Raw genomic sequence first — 21,577 nt, 5'->3', positions numbered from 1 at the left:
ATTTATTGCAAAAGGACTGGAGTATAAGAGTAGAGAATTGTTGTTTCAATTGTATAGGATGTTGGTGAGTCTACATCTGGAGTATTGTGTCCAGTTTTGATATCTTTATTTGAGGAAGGATGTGGTGGCATTGGAAGCAGCTCAGAAGAGATTCACCAGATTGACTCCGGGGATGAAAGGGTTGATGTCTGAAGAGAGATTAAACAGTTTGGGCGTATACGCGCTGGAGTTTAGAACATTGAGAGGGGATCTGATCGAGGTATATAAAATACTTTTTCAAAATAAATTTAGAGTATCCAATTTTTTTTTCCAATTAAGGGAAAATTTAGCGTGGCCAATCCACCTAACCTGCCCATCTTTGGGTTGTAGGGGTGAAACCCACGGGGGAGAATGTGCGAACTCCACACAGGCAGTGTCCCAGGGCCATGATCAAACCTGGGTCCTCAGTGCCGTCAGCAGCAGTGCTAACCACTGCGCCACTGTGCTGCCCCGGTATATAAAATACTAAAAGGGATTGATAAACATAGACCAAATGTTCCCCCTTGTGGGCAATTTAGAACGAGAGGTCACAGAAATAGGTTGAGAGGCGGTAGATTTAAAACTGAGATGAGGAGGAACTACTTCTTGCAGAGGGTGGTGAATTTATGGAACTCGCTGCCCCATGGTCCAGTGGAATCTGAATTATTAAATGGTTTAATGGAGATAGATATACTTCTGATTTTTTTTTTTAATGGGATATGGGGAACAGACAGGGGGGTGGATTTGAGACCAGGAAGAGATCAGCCATGCCTTATTGAATGGCGGTGTTGGCTCGAAGAGCTGAATTGCTTACATCTGCTCCTAATTCATATGTTCTTATTTAAGCATAGGCATCAGTGGAAATACACTCAGTAGTTTAGTGGCTGTGATACTGGACTCGTGATACCAAAGGTTGTGAGTACAAACTCCACATGAATAATTGTGAAACTTCCTGCTTTGTTCTGAAACCAGAACTGATTCAGGGAAGGGAACTTGCCACTCCCAGCTTGTTTGGCCTGTCTGCGACGCAGATGGTTCTTAGTGCTCTTTTGCTGTGACCTAGCAAATGATCAGTAACCCAGAGCAACCAGAGACAGACAATAAATACAGCAACCGGTCATGTTACGCACAGCCGCCTGAGAACAAATAAGGAATGTAAAGCACTGAGGTCTAAAAACTGGGCTGACGCCAAAATCCTCTGTGGCGTTCCAACTATAGCCACCCTTTATACCTCTGCGGAGCAGTTGGTTTTTGAGCACCTCCCAACAGTTATACTATTAAGTCCAACTCCCTAATTCCAAAAGCAAACTTTATCCAATTTTACTGTAGGTTGGCCTAAGCAACAACTACCAGGGTTTAATGAGCAGAGGAAGCTATTACAAGGGAGGTGTGTTCGATCCTCAGGACTGACAGGGAAGAATGAAATGGAAAACAGTTCCATTCAACACACCAGGTATCACTCTGTAAGCATTGAATTCACAAGCACCAATGTCTGGTAGGAAGAGGGAACGAGGCTAAGGTCTAGGTGTCCTCTATTTTCACACACATTCCCTCACTTCACCATCTTTTCTCGCACCACAACACAAACCACTGACGCCCTACTTCTGCAACCAGGTGTGGATACAACACTGGCAGAGCTGTACGAAGCACTCCTTTTTTCTTTCTACAATGCCCAATTAAACAAAAAACGCACTGATTTTGCTTAATTCTTTTTTACCTTACCAGTCAACTATGAAAGACAACAATGGGCTAAATTACCCATAGTTACCTGGAATGGCCAAATTGCAGAGCGACTCATCCCATAATGTTTCTGGTAAATCTGACATCCAATGGGCACACTGGTTCTGAAGAAGACTTGAAAATAATATCAGCGACGTTGTCCTCGAATCTGCCATTAGCTACAGAAAGTTGCAAAGGAGTTACGGGTTTCACATTACTTCATTCTCTCTTTTGAGACTGCAGCATCGGTTTTGCTCCAAAAGCCATATGACCCACTGTGTTGGTATTCCGGAACCTGGGTGGCATTCCCTCACCTGGCAGTTCACAAACTCAACTGCACCACCTGCCGCCAGGGGGGGGGGGGGGGGGGGGGGTGCCAGGTGCCAGGACTGAATCAGAGGTTTCCCATACACATCAGAAAGAATAGGACAACGAGAAACAATCAGCCACCCTTGGACATCCCCGGGAGACACAGGCGGAGTTTGCCCTTTCTTGCACTGTGTGCTGCCTGAGGCTTCTCTATCCATATTGTGCAGCACTCTGTGCGAAAGAAAATCTGCGGCACGGCCCATGCCCTCACGCTGGCAAGGCAGGGCCAGAAAAAAACCCTGCGATAAAAACATCCTCCCCAACGTACACAGAGAATCCCCTACCCCCATGAATATGGAAAAACCGCACCAATGGAGCTCTCCAGAGGGACCCCCCTTTGGAAATGACCCCTGCAACAGTGCCAGGGTACTGCCCAGGCATATCATGTCCCTCCCCCCCCCCCCCCCCCCCAAGGGCTATGCTTATCTGTGCGCCGTGGCAGGTTTCCTCACCTGGGGGGGGGGGGGGGGGGGGGTGGCGGCGGCGGGATACATCCTAATGTGAGGGAACATACAGCAAGGAAGCCCTTTAATGAGATGATAATTTATCGAAATGAGGTTCTGATCTTTCCGGGCGGGAGGCGGCGGCGTAGAGGTATTGTCACTGGACTAGTAATTCAGAGACCCAGGGTAATGCTCGGGTAAGGATCCAGATTCGAATCCCATCATGGCAGATGGTGAAATTTGAATTCCATTCAAAAACAAATCTGGAATTAAAAGTCTAATGGTGACATGAAACCATTGTCGATTGTCGTAAAAACCCATCTGGTTCACTAATGTCCTTTCGGGAAAGAAATCTGCCGTCCTTACCTGGTCTGGCCTACATGTGACTCTGGACCCACAGGAATGTGGTTGACTCTTAAATGGCCTCTGAATTGGCTTAGCAAAACCACTTGGTTAAAGGGCAATTAGGGCTGGGCAACAAATGCTGGCTGAGACAGCGTCGCCCACATCCCCTGAACGAATAAAAATAAACCTCCACACTTCACCGGCAGTGGGCGGGGAAAATCAAAATAAAATCTTGCCGGCGTGTTTCTCAGTTTCTTGCGGGATTTCGAGCCCACGCCACTGTTTGCCATGGACGCAAAAGCCCAGCCAGGTGGCTTTATCTCTCACGCTGTTACACATATCCTTGGACATTTGTGCCAACTTCGTTCGATACTGTGGGAAACCTTTGCTCTTCCCAAGGTGGAAGGAAACTGGGTGAAGAGTTATGAGGCTGTTCTGATTTCTGGCCAAACGTGCTCGGGATTCAGAGCAAAGTTTCCACTGCCCCGCTAAACAATGTGTCAATCATAACCATTGCACACATTCACGCTTCTGATTTCCCACATATGCTGTGGCCGCTTGCTCTCTGAGGCGGAGTACCGAACGGGGGTGAAGTGGCTTCTTGTTTGCTGGTGATCCACGTCCATGACGAATGGCCCGACTCCGCAAATTTAGTTTTGAATGGGACATTCAAATACGAAAAGTAAGGATGAACTGGGATTTGAACCCAAGTTCACGGAGAATTGAAAGGCCCCTGAATCCTCGAGCAGCACCCAGTCCCAATAGTTACATACCTCAGAACACCTTAAAGAAACAGTATTTTACAAGTACCTTGTTCACTATGCTGGGTGCAATACATTGTCCAGTGAGAGTTTTCACTCAGTTTTCCCAGCTGCAATGGGTCAAACAGGGCCTGAAAAGATAAGATGTAATGTAATGAGGTCATAATGATTTCAATAGCAGTTATGCAAATCGAGTCATCATGCGTTATCATTTGGGTAGTAATTTTAATCACGCTGCAAACCCCCCCCATAAAATTTGGGGTGGATTTGGGCCAGGTGGGAAGTTACGGTTTCAAACCCGAATCCAACCCAGCTCGAACCCGCCCACTTCCAGCTTCATGGAGGTGGGATGGGGGCAGCTGGTCAGCCCGCTGGGAAGCTTTTAAAGAGACCAGCTGGCTCCGTTTTAACATGCCTTCTATTTTTAACTACTGTTGGCCCGTGTTTCCCTGGCCTTGGGGATCCTGGAAGGTAAATAGAAGTGAGAAAGGATAGGTCCGTAAGATAAGTGCCTTTATAGCACTGCTTGTGGGCCAGGGGAAGCAGAAAACTAGCCATCGCTACCCCAGGCAATGGTTCAACACCACCATCACCTCCCCTTACCCCACTACCCGCCACCCCCATTGCTTATAAACACCATCTCATCTACTGACACTGAGCAGCCTGCGTCCCACAACATCTGCAATCTCTTCCCACACCCCCAGACCAAAACGCCCCTTCACTGCACTCTTCTGCTGTAGGCTTTCCTCACTCGACAGGCAGCCAGTCTGTCAAGTAGGCTGGCTGTGGGCAGCACGGTGGTGCAGTGGTTAGCACTGCCACTTCGCGGCGTCGAGGTCCTAGGTTCGATCCCGGCTCTGGGTCACTGTCCGTGTGGAGTTTGCACATTCTCCCCATGTTTGCCTGGGTTTCATCCCTACAACCCAAAGATGTGCAGGGTAGGTGAATTGACCACACTAAATTGCTCCTTAACTGGAAAAAATGAATTGGGTACTCTAAATTTATTTTTTTTAAACTAGGCCGGCTGTAGGGAAGCACAAATCGAGAAAAAAATGTTTTTATACCAGCACTTCTAGGTCTCTTCCCTCAAACTTTGCTCGGAACACATACTTGGTAAGCATCAGGACCACTTCAGCACTTTTGAGTAGATTTTTACTCAATCACTCTTTATGCTGTAAGTGTCTTCAGGATTTAGAATTCCCATGCATGTTTGTCGATTTTTCAGGGTAACTTTAGCAAACCACCGGCAAGAAAGTGCAGTATTGAGGAACAAAGAGACCTTGGTGTATAAATCCATGGATCCCTGAAGTTGACAGTACAGGTAGATAGAGTGGTAAAGATGGCCTATGGAATGCTTGCCTTCATTAGCCGGGGCATAGAATATAGGAGCAAGGAGGTCTTGGTACATTGAAACATTGGTTACCCACAGATGGAATATTGTGCGCAGTTCTGATTGCCACACCATTAGCATGACATGATCGCACTGGAGCGGGTGCACGGGCAGCACGGTAACTCAGTGTTTAGCACTGTTGCTTCACAGCACTAGGGTTCCGAGTTCAATCCCCGGCTTGGGTCACTGACTGTGTGGGGTCTGCACGTTCTCTCCATCTCTGCCAGGGTTTCCTCTAGGTGCTCCGGTTTCCTCCCACAAGTCCCGACAGACATGCTTGTTAGGTGAATTGGACATTCTGAATTCTCCCTCAGTGTACCCGAACAGGCGCCGGAATGTGGCGACTAGGGGATTTTCACAGTAACTTCATTGCAGTGTAAATGTAAGCCTATTTGTGACAATAATAAAGATTTATATTATAGAGGAGATTCACCAGAATGTTGCTTAGGATGGAAATGTTTCAGCTATGAGGAGACTACTGGATAGGCTGGGTTTGTTATCCCTGGAGCACAGGTGGCTGCTGGGGGGTAAAATTAGATCGAGGTAGACAAAATTATGAGAGGCTTGTTTAGAGTGATAGTAAGAATATTTCCTCCATGGCAGAGGTGTCAAAGACCAGAGGGCATAGGTTTAAATTGTGGAGTAAGGGGTTTAGAGGGGAACCTGAGGAAACATTTATCATCCAGAGGGTGGTGGAAATATGGAACGTGCTATCTGAGAGGGTGGTGGAGGCAGGTACTCTCGTAACATTGAGGAAGCATCTGGACGAGCACTTAATCGCCTAGGCCTAGGAGGTGATGGACCAAGTGCTGGTAAATGGGATTAGTATAGATTGGTATTTGATGGTCAGCATAGACATGGTGGGCCGAAGGGTCTGTTTCTATGCTGTATGACTTTCTGACTCTAAAACAACAGATATGACCACACTTTTCATCACCATTCCTACATTGGCGCTCAGCGGCTCTTCTCAGCTATGTGAAGTACCTGGTCATATTTAATGCCTTCAAGACACCATACAAATTGTAGTTATTAATAGGCATTTTTTGTACCATTAGTAGAAAATATAAATATTTTGTACAGAAACCAGTACCTAAAACAGGGAAGCAAGAAGCTTATGGGTCAGACCAAAATTGGCATAAGAACATATCAAGGTGCTGGGTGTGGAGGCTCTTCTGGTCATAATAGCAGAGTCTAATTCACATATTGTGATGCTGTCTCCCAGCGCACACACAACCAAATGGACAGGCTGCAGTGAGGAGGCCCATAATGTGAGCCCCCTACGTGAGGGAGGCTGGTGATCGGGGCTGGAAGGAGAAGGGCTGAAAGAGGTCAGGCGCTTCATTGACTGAATGGGAACACTGCCACTCCTCCTGACCCACTAGCCGTGCTAAAAGAGCAAACAGTCCCTGCCTGGGTTCAGCTGCCTGGTGGCGCCATGCTCGGTCCTCCCTCACATATACCTGTTCAATCCAAGTCACATTGCCAGATCCCGCTCTCGGGATGTGGTGTTGACAGCGTCTCTTAGCAACCATCAGCTTGTGGAGGATGTGCAGCAGGTGGTTCAACCCCAGTAAAAGTGCTCAATGAGGTGACCAGGGAGACACTGGAGTGGGACACAATCGCACAGACGGTAAATTGTATTCTGCATACTTAAAGCCAAGATGTTGCATGGCAACAAAATAATTCCCCCTTGTATAGTGTAAATTTCATTCACTAACCCAGTTTTATATCCAGACACTGAAATCGCTGGTTTTGTTTGACACGCCGCAAACCATTCCACCTACCTAAACACATTTGCTGATTGATGCACTATCAATTACGACGAGATGAGAGTAGAAAGTAATCGAGGCTTTATTACACAGAGATGTGTGGCCTCCTACAGCAGCTTACGAAATGGCTGCTGTTCGGAGAGCACACACATTTATACTCTGGGCGGAGCCAGCAGGCAGGGATCTTCTCCCGTACCTGTAGTACAGGGGCCTTATTGTAATACCCATATATACAACAGTGGTGACTACCACACTGATCTGGGAGCACTGTATCAACATAGATACGTGAATTCAGCTATAAAGAAATACGATAAATCAAATTCCCCTCATCAACATAAAGATTCAAAATAAATGTCCGAAATCAGACGATACACTATTTACTGTGCATCAGCCATCCACGTTTTTCAGGCATCATCTCATTTTAAATTGATTAAACAGCAAAATATTTCAATGCAAATGTTGAGTTGGGCTGTGAGATAATGATAATAGTCTTCAAACTCTGAAGCCATAGGCTGCCTTCACGGCGGGAAATTCGAGATTCGGGCAGAGTCCACTGATCGGGCAAGCTGCAGTTCTGCTGCTTCAGTCGCAATCTAAACGGGATTCACTGTAAATTTTAAAATAGACCAATTTCTCTCCCAATTATTACCTTTTCCTTTCATAAAGTGCACGTAACTTGAATTGTATGAGGCAGTACTAAGCTTTTACTCCACATCAAAAGTCCCCATGCTGGCTATGTCAATGCCCGAGAGGTCCTCATTGTCATACCATCTGTCGTGTTATGTACTCTGGAATAACACAGGCTGCACTGGATGCAGCTTTAACCAAAAGATACTCCAGACCTTCAAGTTAGTTCAATCTGATTTATTGAACCAGTAGCACAGTTAGCACAGTTCTCTATGAGTTTGACTCTCTGCTAACCTAAGTGTGGTTACTCTGTCTGACTGAACCAGACTAGCTCTTAGCCATGTGCTGGAGGTGTGATACTGTACATACGCCCTGACTCACTCTGTAGATGTTCATCAGTGGAAAGAGGCAGAGTGTGAGTGCCTCGTGCCTTTTATAGTGAGATACCACCCCTGAGTGTCCTGCCTGCTCATTGGTCATGTCCTGTTCTCTGTGTTCATTAGCTGCCTGTATATCATTATCTGCATGTCTGCATATCATGACACCGCCTTATACAAAATGCGCACTATAAACAGAGCAGAGCCAGGCCCACATATAACGTTACACCATTGTTCATCCCACAGCCATTCCAAATATTAGATTACATAATGAAACACTGCATTTGTGTATTGGCTCGGTATTAAATTTAACTTTATGAATGTGCGTGTTTTTCTTTGAACAGGATCAGTTTTGGGCAGCCAACATTTACCCAGAGAGAAAATGGAAAAAAAGCTCAGGCGATCTTGGGCGATCATTTTTGGCAACCCATTTTTCAACAGCTGTGACCCACCCGCCTCCACTTTGAAAAACACCGTAAATCTATGATCTTTACAGGGAGGATTAAGGATCTTTATAGAGAGGATTAAGATTGAGGGCGGCACGGTGACGCAGTGGTTAGCACTGCTGCCTCACGGTGGCAGGGACCCGGGTTCGATCCCGGCCCTGGGTCACTGTCCATGAGGAGCCCATAAGGGACAAGCAGGATAAGCTGCTCACTGAAGCAGAGGGTATGGCAGAGGTATTCAATGAGTACTTTGCTTACGTCATTGCCAAATTAGAAGATGGCAACAATGGCCCAGTTGGAAATGTGGGTGTTGAGCAACTGAGAAGTATAGTTTAATTTATTTTAAAATAAATTCTACAGGGGCTTCCGGGTGCGGCGATGACCAGCTAAGTTGCACGTTTCGGCACCTCCCGTTGAAACTGACTTTTGGGCTCTTATTAGGAGCCCCAACGGCAATTTCTAACGGCCAAAATCATTGTGCGGTGAAATAGGAGTGAATCCCCCCGGATAAATATGGATAAAGGAGAGGATAGCGGCCGGATTGCAGTGGATCCACTGGAGCAGCGGCAAGGAAGGGAAGCTCGAAGCAAGATGGCGTTGGAAGGTGGCTGTTTGGTATGGGGCCCGGAGCAACAAGAGTTCCTGCGGCACTGTGTAGAAGAGCTGAAGAAGGAGGTGTCGGCCCCGATGCTACAGGCGATTGAAGGGCTAAAGGAGGCGCAGAGGATCCAGGAGTTGGAGCTTCGGGTCGTGAAGGCAAAGGCTGCAGAGAATGAGGATGAAATACAGGGCCTGGTGGGAAGGACAGAGATGCACGAGGCACAGCACAAAAGGTGTGTGGAGAGGTTGGAAGCCCTGGAGAATAACTCGAGGAGGAAGAATTTAAGAGTCTTGGGTCTTCGCACAGAGGGGGTGGACGTCGGGGCATGTGTGAGCACGATGCTTCACTCCCTAATGGGATCGGAGGCCCCGACGGGCCCTTTGGAGGTGGAGGGAGCTTATCGAGTTCTGGCGCGAAGACCAAAGGCAGGAGAAATACCTCGAGCCATAGTGGTGAGGTTTCACCGCTACAATGACAGAGAGATGGGTCTAAGATGGGCGAAGAAAACCCGGAGCTGCAGGTGGGAGAACGCGGTGATCCGCGTGTACCAGGATTTGAGTGCGGAGGTGGCGAGAAGGAGGGCAAGTTTCAACCGGGCCAAGGCGGTGCTCCACAAAAAGGTTAAATTTGGAATGTTGCAGCCGGCGAGACTGTGGGTCACATACCAAGGGAAGCACCACTACTTTGAGACGGCAGAAGAGGCGTGGACATTCATTGTGGACGAGAAGCTGGAATAGTCTGGCGAGAGAAAAAGCTTCTGTAATAAAGTGGTGGGGTGATTATGTGGGACGAGGAAGGGGAAGGGGGGGGAATTTTTTCAATTTTGTAACTTTTCTCTTTTCCCCTCGTGGGTGGGGGGGGTGGGTGGGGGAGTATGGGGAACTGTGGGCGCCGGTGGGAAGGAAAGGGGAAGGAGAAGGGAACTGCGCCATCAGGGGCGGGGCCGAGTGGGAAACGCGGGCTTTGCTCCCGCGCTATGGTAATTGTGGCGAGAGCCCCATTGCCGTTCTCACCAAGGAACTATACCACGAGTCCGGTGGTGGTAGCTACACTGAAGATTTGGGGACAGTGGAGACGACATAGGGGAAAGACCGGAGCACTGGGGGGGTCCCCGATAAGAAACAACCATAGGTTTGCCCCGGGGGGAATGGATGGGGGATATGGAATGTGGCAAAGAGCAGGTATAACGCAATTGAAAGATCTATTTGTGGATGAGAAGTTTGCGAGTCTGGGAGCGCTGACCGAGAAATATGGGTTGCCCCAAGGGAATGCATTCAGGTACATGCAATTGAGGGCTTTTGCGAGGCAACAGGTGAGGGAATTCCCGCAGCCCCCGACACAAGAGGTGCAGGACAGAGTCATCTCAAAGAAATGGGTGGGGGACGGTAAGGTGTCGGATATATATAGGGAAATGAGAGACGAAGGGGAGACTATGATGGACGAACTAAAAGGGAAATGGGAAGAAGAGCTAGGGGAGGAGATTGAGGAGGGGATGTGGGCAGATGCCCTAAACAGGGTAAACTCGTCGTCCTCGTGCGCCAGGCTAAGCCTGATTCAGTTTAAGGTATTACACAGGGCACATATGACTGGAACACGGATCAGTAAATTTTTTGGGGTGGAGGATAGGTGTGCGAGGTGCTCGAGAAGCCCAGCGAATCATACCCATATGTTTTGGTCATGCCCGGCACTACAGGGGTTTTGGATGGGGGTGACAAAGGTGCTTTCGAAAGTAGTAGGAGTCCGGGTCGAACCAAGCTGGGGGTTGGCTATATTTGGGGTTGCACAAGAGCCGGGAGTGCAGGAGGCGAAAGAGGCCGATGTTTTGGCCTTTGCGTCCCTAGTAGCCCGGCGCAGAATATTGCTAATGTGGAAAAAAGCCAAGCCCCCGGGGGTGGAGACCTGGATAAATGATATGGCGGGGTTCATAAAGTTAGAGCGGATTAAGTTCGTCCTAAGGGGGTCGGCTCAAGGGTTTACTAGGCGGTGGCAACCGTTCGTCGAATATCTTGCGGAAAGATAGATAGGGGAGAACAAAGAAGGCAGCAGCAGCGGCCCAGGACTGGGGGGGGGGGGGGGGGGGGGGGGAGGGATGGGGGGGATGGGGGGGGGGTGTGGCCTGAGACAAGGCAGTTGCCAATTAGGGCTAGTTTTTATTTTTTGTTATTTAATATTTATTTATTTGTTGTTGTTTTTGTTTAAATTTTAAAAGGTCATTATTATCTGTATTGTTACAATGTTGTGTAAAGGATGTACAATGTACTGTGTTGGTTGACCAAAAATTTTCAATAAAATATTATTTAAAAAAAAAAAAAAGGGCACGGGTACTCGCACACCTAAAGAACTTAAAGGCAGATGTGGTCATGTTGCAGGAGACGCACCTGAAACTGGCAGATCAGGTTAGACTACGTAAAGGATGGGTGGGGCAGGTGTTCCATTCGGGCTTAGATGCGAAGAATAGGGGGGTGGCTATTTTAGTGGGGAAACGGGTACTGTTTGAGGCAAAGACCATCGTGGCGGACAGTGGGGGTAGATACGCGATGGTGAGTGGCAGATTGCAAGGGGAGGCGGTGGTTCTGGTGAACGTATACGCCCCGAACTGGGATGATGTAAACTTCATGAAGCGTATGCTGTGGCGTATCCCGGACCTGGAGGCGGGAAAGCTGGTAATAAGGGGGGGGACTTCAATACGGTGATTGATCCAGGGCTGGAGCGGTCTAGGTCTAAGACCGGGAGGAGGCCGGCAGCAGCCAAGGTGCTTAAGGACTTCATGGAGCAGATGGGAGGAGTAGACCCCTGGAGATTTATTAGGCCTAGGAGTAAGGAGTTTTCATTTTTCTCCCATGTTCACAAGGTGTATTCACGGATAGACTTTTTTGTCCTGGGAAGGGCACTGATTCCGAAGGTGACAGGGACGGAGTACATGGCCATAGCTATTTCGGACCACGCTCCACATTGCGTAGATCTGGAGGTAGGAGAGGAAAAGGAGCAGCACCCACTCTGGAGGTTGGATATGGGGTTGTTGGCGGATGAGGGGGTATGTCTAAGGGTGAGGGGGTGTATCAAAAGGTACCTGGAGCTTAATGATAACGGAGAGGTCCAGGTGGGAGTGGTCTGGGAGGCGCTGAAGGCGGTGGTCAGAGGGGAACTGATATCCATAAGGGCCCATAAAGGGAAGCAAGAGAGCAAAGAAAGGGAGCGACTGTTGAGAGAACTTCTGAGGGTAGACAGGCAATATGCAGAGGCTCCGGAGGAGGGACTGTACAGGGAAAGACAAAGGCTACATATGGAATTTGACCGGCTGACCACGGGCAAGGCAGAAGCACAGTGGAGGAGGGCACAGGGAGTACAGTATGAGTATGGAGAGAAGGCGAGCCGGTTACTGGCCCAACAACTGAGGAAGAGGGGAGCGTCGAGGGAGATAGGTGGGGTGAGGGATGAGGAAGGTGAGATGCAACGGGGAGCGGAGAGGGTGAACGGGGTGTTTAAGGCATTCTACGAGAGGCTGTATAAGGCTCAGCCCCCGGAAGGGAAGGAGGGAATGATGCATTTCCTAGATCGGCTGGAATTCCCGAAGGTGGAGGAGCAGGAGAGGGTGGGACTGGGAGCACGGATTGAGGTGGAAGAGGTGGTAAAGGGGATTGGGAGCATGCAGGTGGGGAAGGCCCCGGGACCGGATGGGTTCCCGGTGGAATTTTATAGGAAATACATGGACCTACTGGCCCCGCTTTTGACGAGAACCTTTAATGAGGCCAGGGAAAGGGGGAAGTTGCCCCCGACTATGTCGGAGGCAACGATATCGTTACTCTTAAAGAAGGAAAAAGACCCGCTGCAGTGCGGGTCTTACAGGCCTATTTCCCTCCTGAACGTGGATGCTAAGCTCCTGGCCAAGGTGATGGCGACAAGGATAGAGGATTGTGTCCCGGGGGTGGTCCACGAGGATCAAACTGGGTTCGTTAAGGGGAGACAGCTGAACACGAATATACGGAGGCTGCTAGGGATGATGATGATGCCCCCACCGGAGGGGGAGGCAGAGATAATGGTGGCGATGAACGCTGAGAAAGCATTTGACAGAGTGGAGTGGGACTACCTATGGGAAGTGTTGAAGAGATTTGGTTTTGGAGAGGGGTTTATTGGATGGGTACAGCTGCTATATAGGGCCCCGGTGGCAAGTGTGATCACGAACAGGCAGAGGTCCGACTACTTCCGTCTTTATAGAGGGACAAGACAGGGGTGTCCCCTGTCTCCGTTACTGTTTGCATTGGCAATTGAGCTGCTGGCCATAGCACTGAGGGGCTCTAGGAAGTGGAGGGGAGTACTCAGGGGAGGAGAAGAACACCGGGTATCATTGTATGCAGATGATCTATTGCTGTATGTTGCGGGCCCAGTGGAGGGGATGCCTGAGATAATGTGGACACTCAGGGAGTTTGGGGAATTTTCGGGGTACAAATTGAATATGGGGAAGAGTGAGTTGTTTGTGGTGCATCCGGGGGAGCAGAGCAGGGGAATAGATGATTTACCGCTGAGGAGGGTAACAAGAGATTTCTGGTACTTAGGGATCCAGATAGCCAGGAACTGGGGAACCCTACATAGGCTTAATTTAACACGATTGGTGGAACAGATGGAGAAGGATTTTAAGAGATGGGACATGGTGTCCCAGTCACTGGTGGGCAGGGTGCAGGCGGTCAAAATGGTAGTCCTCCCGAGATTTCTTTTTGTGTTCCAGTGCCTCCCGGTGATGGTTACGAGGGCTTTTTTCAAGAAAATTGAGAAGAGTGTTATGAGCTTTGTGTGGGCTGGGAAGACCCCGAGAGTGAGGAGGGGTTTTTTGCAGCGTAGCAGGGATAGGGGGGGACTGGCACTGCTGAGCTTAAGTGATTATTATTGGGCCGCCAATATCTCAATGGTGTGTAAGTGGATGGGAGAAGGGGAGGGAGCGGCGTGGAAGAGACTGGAAATGGCGTCCTGTAAAGGAACCAGCCTACAAGCATTGGCGACGGCGCCGTTGCCGTTCTCCCCGAAGAAATACACCACAAGTCCAGTGGTGGTGGCAACACTGAAAATTTGAGGGAAGTGGAGACGGCATAGGGGAATGACGGGTGCCTCGGTGCGGTCCCCGATAAGGAATAATCATAGGTTTGTCCCGGGGAGAATAGATGGGGGATTTAGAACATGGCAGAGAGCTGGGATTGTGCAATTGAGGGATCTGTTCCTAGACGGGACGTTTGCGAGTCTGGGAGCGCTGACGGAAAAATACAGGTTGCCCCAGGGGAATGCATTTCGGTATATGCAATTGAGGGCTTTTGTGAGGCAACAGGTGAGGGAATTTCCGCAGCTCCCGACGCAGGAGATTCAGGATAGAGTGATTTCGGGGACATGGGTGGGGGATGGTAGGGTGTCAGATATATACAGGGAAATGAGAGACGAGGGGGAGATCATGGTGGATGAGCTGAAGGGAAAATGGGAAGAAGAGCTGGGGGAAGAGATCGAAGAGGGGCTGTGGGCAGATGCCTAGGCAGGGTAAACTCTTCGTCCTCGTGTGCCAGGCTTAGCCTGATACAATTCAAGGTCTTGCACAGGGCGCACATGACCGGAGCAAGGCTCAGTAAATTTTTCGGGGTAGAGGATAGGTGCGGGAGATGCGCGAGAAGCCCAGCGAACCACACCCACATGTTTTGGTCATGCTCGGCACTGCATGGGTTCTGGGTGGGGGTGGCAAATGTGCTTTCGAAGGTGGTGGGGGTCCGGGTCGAGCCAAGCTGGGGGTTGGCTAAATTCGGGGTTGCAGAAGAGCCGGGAGTGCAGGAGGTGAGAGAGGCTGATGTTTTGGCCTTTGCGTCCCTAGTAGCCCGGCGAAGGATATTGTTAATGTGGAAGGAAGCTAAACCCCCGGGCGTGGAGGCCTGGATAAACGACATGGCAGGGTTTATAAAACTGGAACGGATAAAGTTTGCACTAAGAGGTTCGGCTCAAGGGTTCACCAGGCGGTGGCAACCGTTCATTGACTACCTCGCAGAACGATAAAGGAACTGGGAAAGTAGCAGCAGCAACCCGGGGGGGGGGCTCGGGTGGGTCCTCAGGGGTGTTTTTGTATGGATATTTTTACTTGGATATGTATATTGGCTTCTTTGACTTTATTATTTGGGAGAGTTAATATTTTGTTACGGCAGTTGCCATTTAGTTTATATATTACTTATTTATTTGTTAAAAACGGTCACTATTATTTATATTGTTTTATTGTTGTAAAAGGGAAACATTTTTGTACTGTTTTGTTTGGCCGAAAAAAAATTTGAATAAAATATATATTTTTTTAAAAATAAAAATAAAAATAAATTCTCCAGTAGTATCCAATTCTCTTTTTTTTCTCCAATTAAAACGCAATTTAGCGTGGCCAATCCACCTACTCTGCACATCTTTGGGTTGTGGGACATAACGCAGACACGGGGAGAATGTGCAAACTTCACACGGACAGTGACGCGGGGCCAGGATCGAATGCGGATCCCCGGCGCTGGGCGGCAGCAGTGATAACCACTGCACCACCGTGCCGCCCAGCAATATAGTGATAGATAAAGAAGAAATGCTAAAAAGGCTGGCAGATCCAGGTAGCGAAGTCGCCAGGCCTGGATGGGATGCATCCTAGATTGCCGAGAGAAGTAAAGGAGTATATTGCGGAGCTATTGATAGAAATTTGCATGGCCTCTCTGAACACAGGATCAGTCCGGGGGATTGCAAATGTGGCGCTGTTGTTTAAGATGTGGCAAAGGATAACCGAGGAAACTACAGACTTGTCAGCTTGACAGCAATAATGGGAAAACTGATAAGAGGCCATAATAAGGAATGAGATAAATATGCACTTAGAGAAAAATAAGTTAATACTAGACAGTCACCATGGCTTTGTCAAGGGCAGGTCATTTCTAACAAATTTAATTGAGTTTTTTGATGAGATGACATAGTGGATGAGGGTAGTGCCGTGGATGTTGTATATTTGGACTTTCAAAGAGCATTTGGTAAGAAGTCACATGGCAGGTTGGTTAGCAAATTAAAAATGGTTGGGATTGATGGGTCCTTGGCAGCATGGATTAGAAACAAAAACAGAAAATGCTGGACAATCTCAGCAGGTCTGACAGCATCTGTGGAGAGAGAAGAGAGCTAACGTTTCGAGTCTGTGTGACTCTTTGTCAAAGCTGGAGAGAACAGGAAATGGGGTCAGATTTATATTGTCATAGGATGGTGCAGTGGTTAGCACTGTTGCCTTACGGCGCTGAGGACCCGGGTTCGATCCCGGCCCTGGATCGCTGTCCATGTGGAGTTTGCACATTCTTCCCGTGTCTGTGTGAGTCTCACTACCACAACCCAAAAACATGTGTAGTGTAGGTGGATTGGCCACACTAAATTGCCCCTTAATGGGAAAAGAAAATGAATTGGGTACTCTAAACTTATTTTTAAAAATTTATACAGTCATGGGGCGGGGTGGGGGTGGATCGGTGGGGCTAGATAGGGGGCTAGCGATAGGTGGAGGTGGAGCTTGAGGACAGAAAGACAAAGGAATGTAAATGAGGGTGATTAAGGCTAAGAAGGATGCTGATAGTGGCACATAAAGAGATTTTGTCTTTTTGCCCTCGACATCTTTGTCAATCTTCACCTATCGCTGGCCCCCTATCCAGCCCCATCTCTCCATGCCCTCCCACTACAGTATGAATCTGACCCCATTTCCAGTTCTCTATAGCTTTGAGAAAACGTCATCCAGACTCGAAACATTAGCTCCCTTTTCTCTCCACTGATGTTGTCAGACCTCCTGAGATTCCCCAGTATTTTCTGTTTGTGTTTCAGATCCAGCATCCGCAGTAATTTTGCTTTTATCAGCATGGATTGGAAGTTAGCTAAGAGATAGGAAACAGATGGTAGGTATAGATGGGCATTTCTCAGACAGGAGACTAGTTGAAAGTGTTTTCCCCAGGGATCAGTGTTGGAACCCTTGCTTTTCTGATTTGTATAAATGATTTAGAGGGCAGCACTGCAGCCTCACAGCGCTGCGGTCCCAGGTTCAATCCCGGCCCTGGGTCACTGTCCGTGTGGAGTTTGCACATTCTCCCCATGTTTGCGTGGGTTTCACCCCCACAACCCAAAGATGTGCAAGTAGGTGCATTGGCCCTGATTATTGCCCCTTAATTGGAAAAAATGAATTGGGTACACTAAATTTATTTTTAAATATATATATATATATATATATATATAAATGATTTAGGGGTGGAGGGGTTGAGGACTAAATCTCTAAGTTTGCAGATGATACTAAGCTAGGGAGAATAGTGAATTGTGAGGATTGCGCTGAGTGACTTCAGAGGGACATTGACAAGTTGGCCAAATGGGCAGACACCAGACAGGTGAGTTTCAATGCAGCAAATGTGAGGTCATGCATTTTGGTAGAAGAAACATGGAGAGACAATATAGGCTCAATGGTACAATGTTGAGGGGAGTACAGGAGCAGAGGGACCTCGGGGTCCAAGTACATAATTCTCTGAAGGTGGCCAGGCAAGTTGAAACAGTTAAAAGGATTATATGAGCCTAGTTAAAGGTGGTGCACAGGGTGCATATGGCTCGGACGAGAATGAGTGGGTTCTTTCAGGAGGTAGCAGATGACTGTGAGAGGTGTGGGCGGGGGCCAGCGAATCATGCGCACATGTTTTGGGGTTGCGAAAAATTGGGAAGATTCTGGGCGGGAGTGTTCGCGGTCTTAGCCAGGATAGTGGAGGAGGAGGTGGACCCATTTGGTGGCGATATTTGGGGTTTCAGAGAAGCCGGAGCTCATGGAGAGGAGGAAGACCGATGTCGTGGCCTTCGCCTCTCTGACTGCACGGCGCCGAATTTTGCTGGAGTGGCAGTCGGCATCGCCACCGGGGGTAGCAGCATGGTTGGGTGACCTGTACGACTTCCTGTGATTAGGGAAGATAACGTATGAGTTAAGGAGCTCAGCGGGGGAGTTTGAGAAATGGTGTGGGATGTTTGTGACCGTGTTTGAGGAGCTGTTCGTCGCAGCGGGGTGGGGGGAGGTGCTGGGGAGAGATGGGGGGTGAAAAAGGGGGAAAACCTGTACAGACTGTATAGTTGATTGTTGGGAAGTATATTTCCCGGGGTGTTTACTTGCTGAAACCTGCTTTGATACAAGTTTATAATAAAATACATTTTTTTAAAAAAGGATTATATGATCCTTAGGTTTATAAATAGCATCATAGAGTATAAGAGCAAGGAAGTGATAATACACCTTTACAAAACATTGGTCAAACCACATTTGTTGATATTATGTTCATCTCTGGGCACCTTATTTAAGGAAGGATGTTAAAGCCCTGGAGAGAGTACAGAGGAGATTTACTAGAATGATACCGGAAATGAGGAATTTTAGATACAAGGAAAGATTGGAGAAATTGGGCTTGTTCTCCTTGGAGCAAAGATTAAGAGGTGACCTTAGAATTTACAGTGCAGAAGGAGGCCATTTGGCCCATCGAGTCTGCACCGGCTCTTGGAAAGAGCACCCTACCCAAGGTCAACACCTCCACTCTATCCCCATAACCCAGTAACCCCACTCAACACTAAGGGCAATTTTGGACACTAAGGGCAATTTATCATGGCCAATCCACCTAACCTGCACATCTTTGGACTGTGGGAGGAAACCGGAGCACCCGGAGGAAACCCACGCACACACGGGGAGGATGTGCAGACTCCGCACAGACAGTGACCCAAGCCGGATTCGAACCTGGGACCCTGGAGCTGTGAAGCAATTGCGCTATCCACAATGCTACCGTGCTGCCCTGCCGTGCCTGACCTTATTGAGGTGTTAAAACTTATGAACAATTTTGACAGGATAAAGAAGAATATTCTGGTTCTACTCGTTGGTATGTCAGTGACTAGGGGGTCACAATTAAGATGATCAGGAAAAAAGCTAGGAGAAACGTATTTACATAGAGACATAGAAAATAGGAACAGGAGGAGACCATTCAGCCTTTCGAGCCTTTCCACCATTCATTATGTCATGGCTAATCATCCAACTCAATAGCCTAGATCCGCCTAACCCCATATCTTTTGATCCGCTTTGCCCTAAGTGCTATATCTAACTGTTTCTAGACAACATGCAATGTTTTGGCCTCAACTACTTGGTAATGACCACTCTCTGGGTGAAGAAATTCCTCCTCATCTCTGTCCTAAATGGTCTACCCCGTATCCTCAGACTGTGCCCCCTGGTTTTGGACACATCCACCACCGGGAACATCCTTCCTGCATCTATCCTGTATAGTCCTGTTAGAATTCTATATGTTTCTATGAGATCCCCCCCCTCGGCACAGTAGCATAGTGGTTAGCACAGTTGCTTCACAGCTCCGGGGTCCCAGGTTCGTTTCCCAACTTGGGCTACTGTCTGTGCGGAGTCTGCACATTCTCCCCATGTTTGCGTGGGTTTCCTCCAGATGCTCCGGTTTCGTCCCACAGTTCAAAGATGTGCTGGTTAGGTGGATTGGCCATGCTAAATTGCCCTTAGTGTCCAAAAAAGGTGAGGTGGGATTACGGGGATAGGGTGGAGGTGTGGAGATGGGGTGGAGGTAAGGGCTTAGGTAGGGTGGTCTTTCCAAGGGCTGGTGCAGACCTGATGGGCCGAATGGCCTCCTTCTGCACTGTCGATTCTATGATTCTTCTGAACTCTAGCGAGTACAATCCTAACCAACTCAATGTCTCAGAGAGTTGTTGGGATTTGGAATGTGCTGCCTGGGAGAGTGGTGGAGGCGGATTCCATAGGAGGTTTCAAAGGAGAGCTGGATGCATATTTGAAAGTGATTCATTTAGAGGGCTACGGAGATAGGGCTGGAGAATGGGACTAGCTGGGTAGCACTTTCGGGAGTAAGTGCTGACACGATGGGCCAAATGGCCTCCATCTGTGCTGTAAAACTCTGTACTATTCTGTTCTACAATGAGGGAACAGTTCATTTTAACGTCCTAAAGTTATATTGTACTGATGACAGTGAGCTTTGAGAGATATCTGTCACATCAAGAGATCCAGTTTCTCCAGGTGTAGAATGAGTCAGTCAGCCCATCAATACATGCCGGTTTCACGTTGTTGACCTGGACAGATTTTCTCCAATTATTGAGGACATTCCAGTGTCAGAAAGCAACATTTGCAATCATAACTGCTAAATAACTGTTTGCAGACTTACATGCCAAGTTCTTCTTGAAATTCTCACAAGGGCTGTGGGTTCCACCCTCTGTGGTAACTGCAGCAAAATGCAGAACATCATCAAGGAAGGAAAACAATATTTAAACCATGTTACTGGCTAAACTAGTCTTTCTAGGTTTACTTTCCTCTCTCCCTCCTATAAAATCCAATGCAGCATGAATCTAAACCATTATCTTGAGAATTCAAACAGGATTATTGCACTCTGCAAGATCATTCTGCACTCTCTGATTCATCCATGCAGAAAGATTCTAAAGCTGCCCCATTACTGTAGCTAATTGTTTGTTAAACCTTTCCAGGATTTTTTTGCCTGCAGGACTCTATCCAGAAGTGTACACATGCGGGAAGAAATGTTTTCTCTAGGAGTCCGAAAAGTTCCTTTATTCGCCCCCACTAAGGTAAACTTCCCCAAGATTCCCCAGCTGTACCCTGAACCCCTGTCTTTCCCGAGCTCTCTATTTCATTGCTAAGGCTCATTCTGTTCTCTTAACCCCATTCCCTGCTGAACTAGCTGACCATCCGTTTTGGCTGACGTTGTAAAATCTTTCTCCCTGGCCTGGCTGCAGCGTCTAGTGACTCACTATTTGCAGACCTTGCCTCTGGGCTACCCGGTCAAGTGCGTGCAGTCTGAGCTGGTGACCGCAAGGATGAGATCCAAGTGGCAATGTTTCCACTGTGGCCAGTTTCTTCTGCATCAGTGTCCTGCTTCTCTCGCACTTCGCAAAGGATTGCCAACTCGGCTGGACATATTCTACAAGACATTGGCGGGAATGACATGCACACCTGGGATAGATACCATGAACAGTTTTGGTCCCCTTATCTAAGGAAAGGTACACTGGCATTGGAGGCAATCCAGAGAAGATTCACTGGGTTGATCCTGTATTGGAGGGATTTTAATATGAGAGGTTGCGTAGGTTGGGTCTGTACTCATTGGAGTTTAGAAGATTGAACGGTGACCCTATTGAGACATATAGGATTCTCAAGGGGCTTGACAGGATAGATGCTGAGATGGTGTTTCCTCATGTGGGAGAGTCTAGAGCCAGAGGGCACAATCTCACAGTAGGGGGTTGCCCATTTTAGACAGAGATGAGGAGGAACTTCTTCTCACAGAGGGTAGTGAATTTGTGGAATTCTTTACAGCCGAGTGTTGCAGAGACTGGGTCATTCAGTATGTTCAAGGCCGAGATAGACAGATGTTCAATCAGTAAGGGAATCAAGGACTATGGGGATAAGGCAGGAAAATGGAGTTGAGGATTATCACATCAGATCAGTAATCAGTAATTAGCTCATTGAATGGTGGAGCAGACTTGATGGGCTCGACGCTCAGTCGCCTCCAGGAATCTGTGAACAAGCACCTCAAGATCCATCTGTTCCTCTGAGCTTCCTCGTGTCCTGCCACTCATTACACATTCCCTTGTCCTGTTTCTTCTTCGAAAGCGCATCACCTCACACTTATCAGGGTAAATATCATCTGCCACTTCTCTGACCAACGCATCTATATCT

The 21,577-nt window shown here is 48.1% G+C and overlaps 1 protein-coding gene across 5 annotated transcripts in view; it reads right to left on the bottom strand.

Moving 5' to 3' along the window:
- Positions 1 to 21,577, bottom strand: part of plcxd1 (phosphatidylinositol specific phospholipase C X domain containing 1) — a 46,274-nt gene that overhangs the window by 10,022 nt on the left and 14,675 nt on the right. For 3 of the 5 annotated variants that reach the window (XM_072477280.1, XM_072477281.1, XM_072477282.1), the window contains 2 exons: positions 3,705 to 3,786; positions 1,787 to 1,916 (listed from right to left, as the gene is read on the bottom strand). In XM_072477280.1, coding sequence (XP_072333381.1) covers positions 1,787 to 1,913 — 127 coding nt within the window. In that variant the 5' untranslated portion in view covers positions 1,914 to 1,916; positions 3,705 to 3,786. Of the gene's footprint in view, positions 1 to 1,786; positions 1,917 to 3,704; positions 3,787 to 20,057; positions 20,115 to 21,577 lie in introns of all 5 variants that reach the window. The other 2 variants (XM_072477279.1, XM_072477278.1) reach the window with 1 other exon arrangement.

Source organism: Scyliorhinus torazame, chromosome 15 (genome assembly GCF_047496885.1).
Source record: "Scyliorhinus torazame isolate Kashiwa2021f chromosome 15, sScyTor2.1, whole genome shotgun sequence".
Lineage (NCBI taxonomy): Eukaryota > Metazoa > Chordata > Chondrichthyes > Carcharhiniformes > Scyliorhinidae > Scyliorhinus > Scyliorhinus torazame.
The sequence above is the reverse complement of the archived record's forward strand: the minus strand, read 5'-3'. Positions and strand labels throughout refer to the sequence as shown.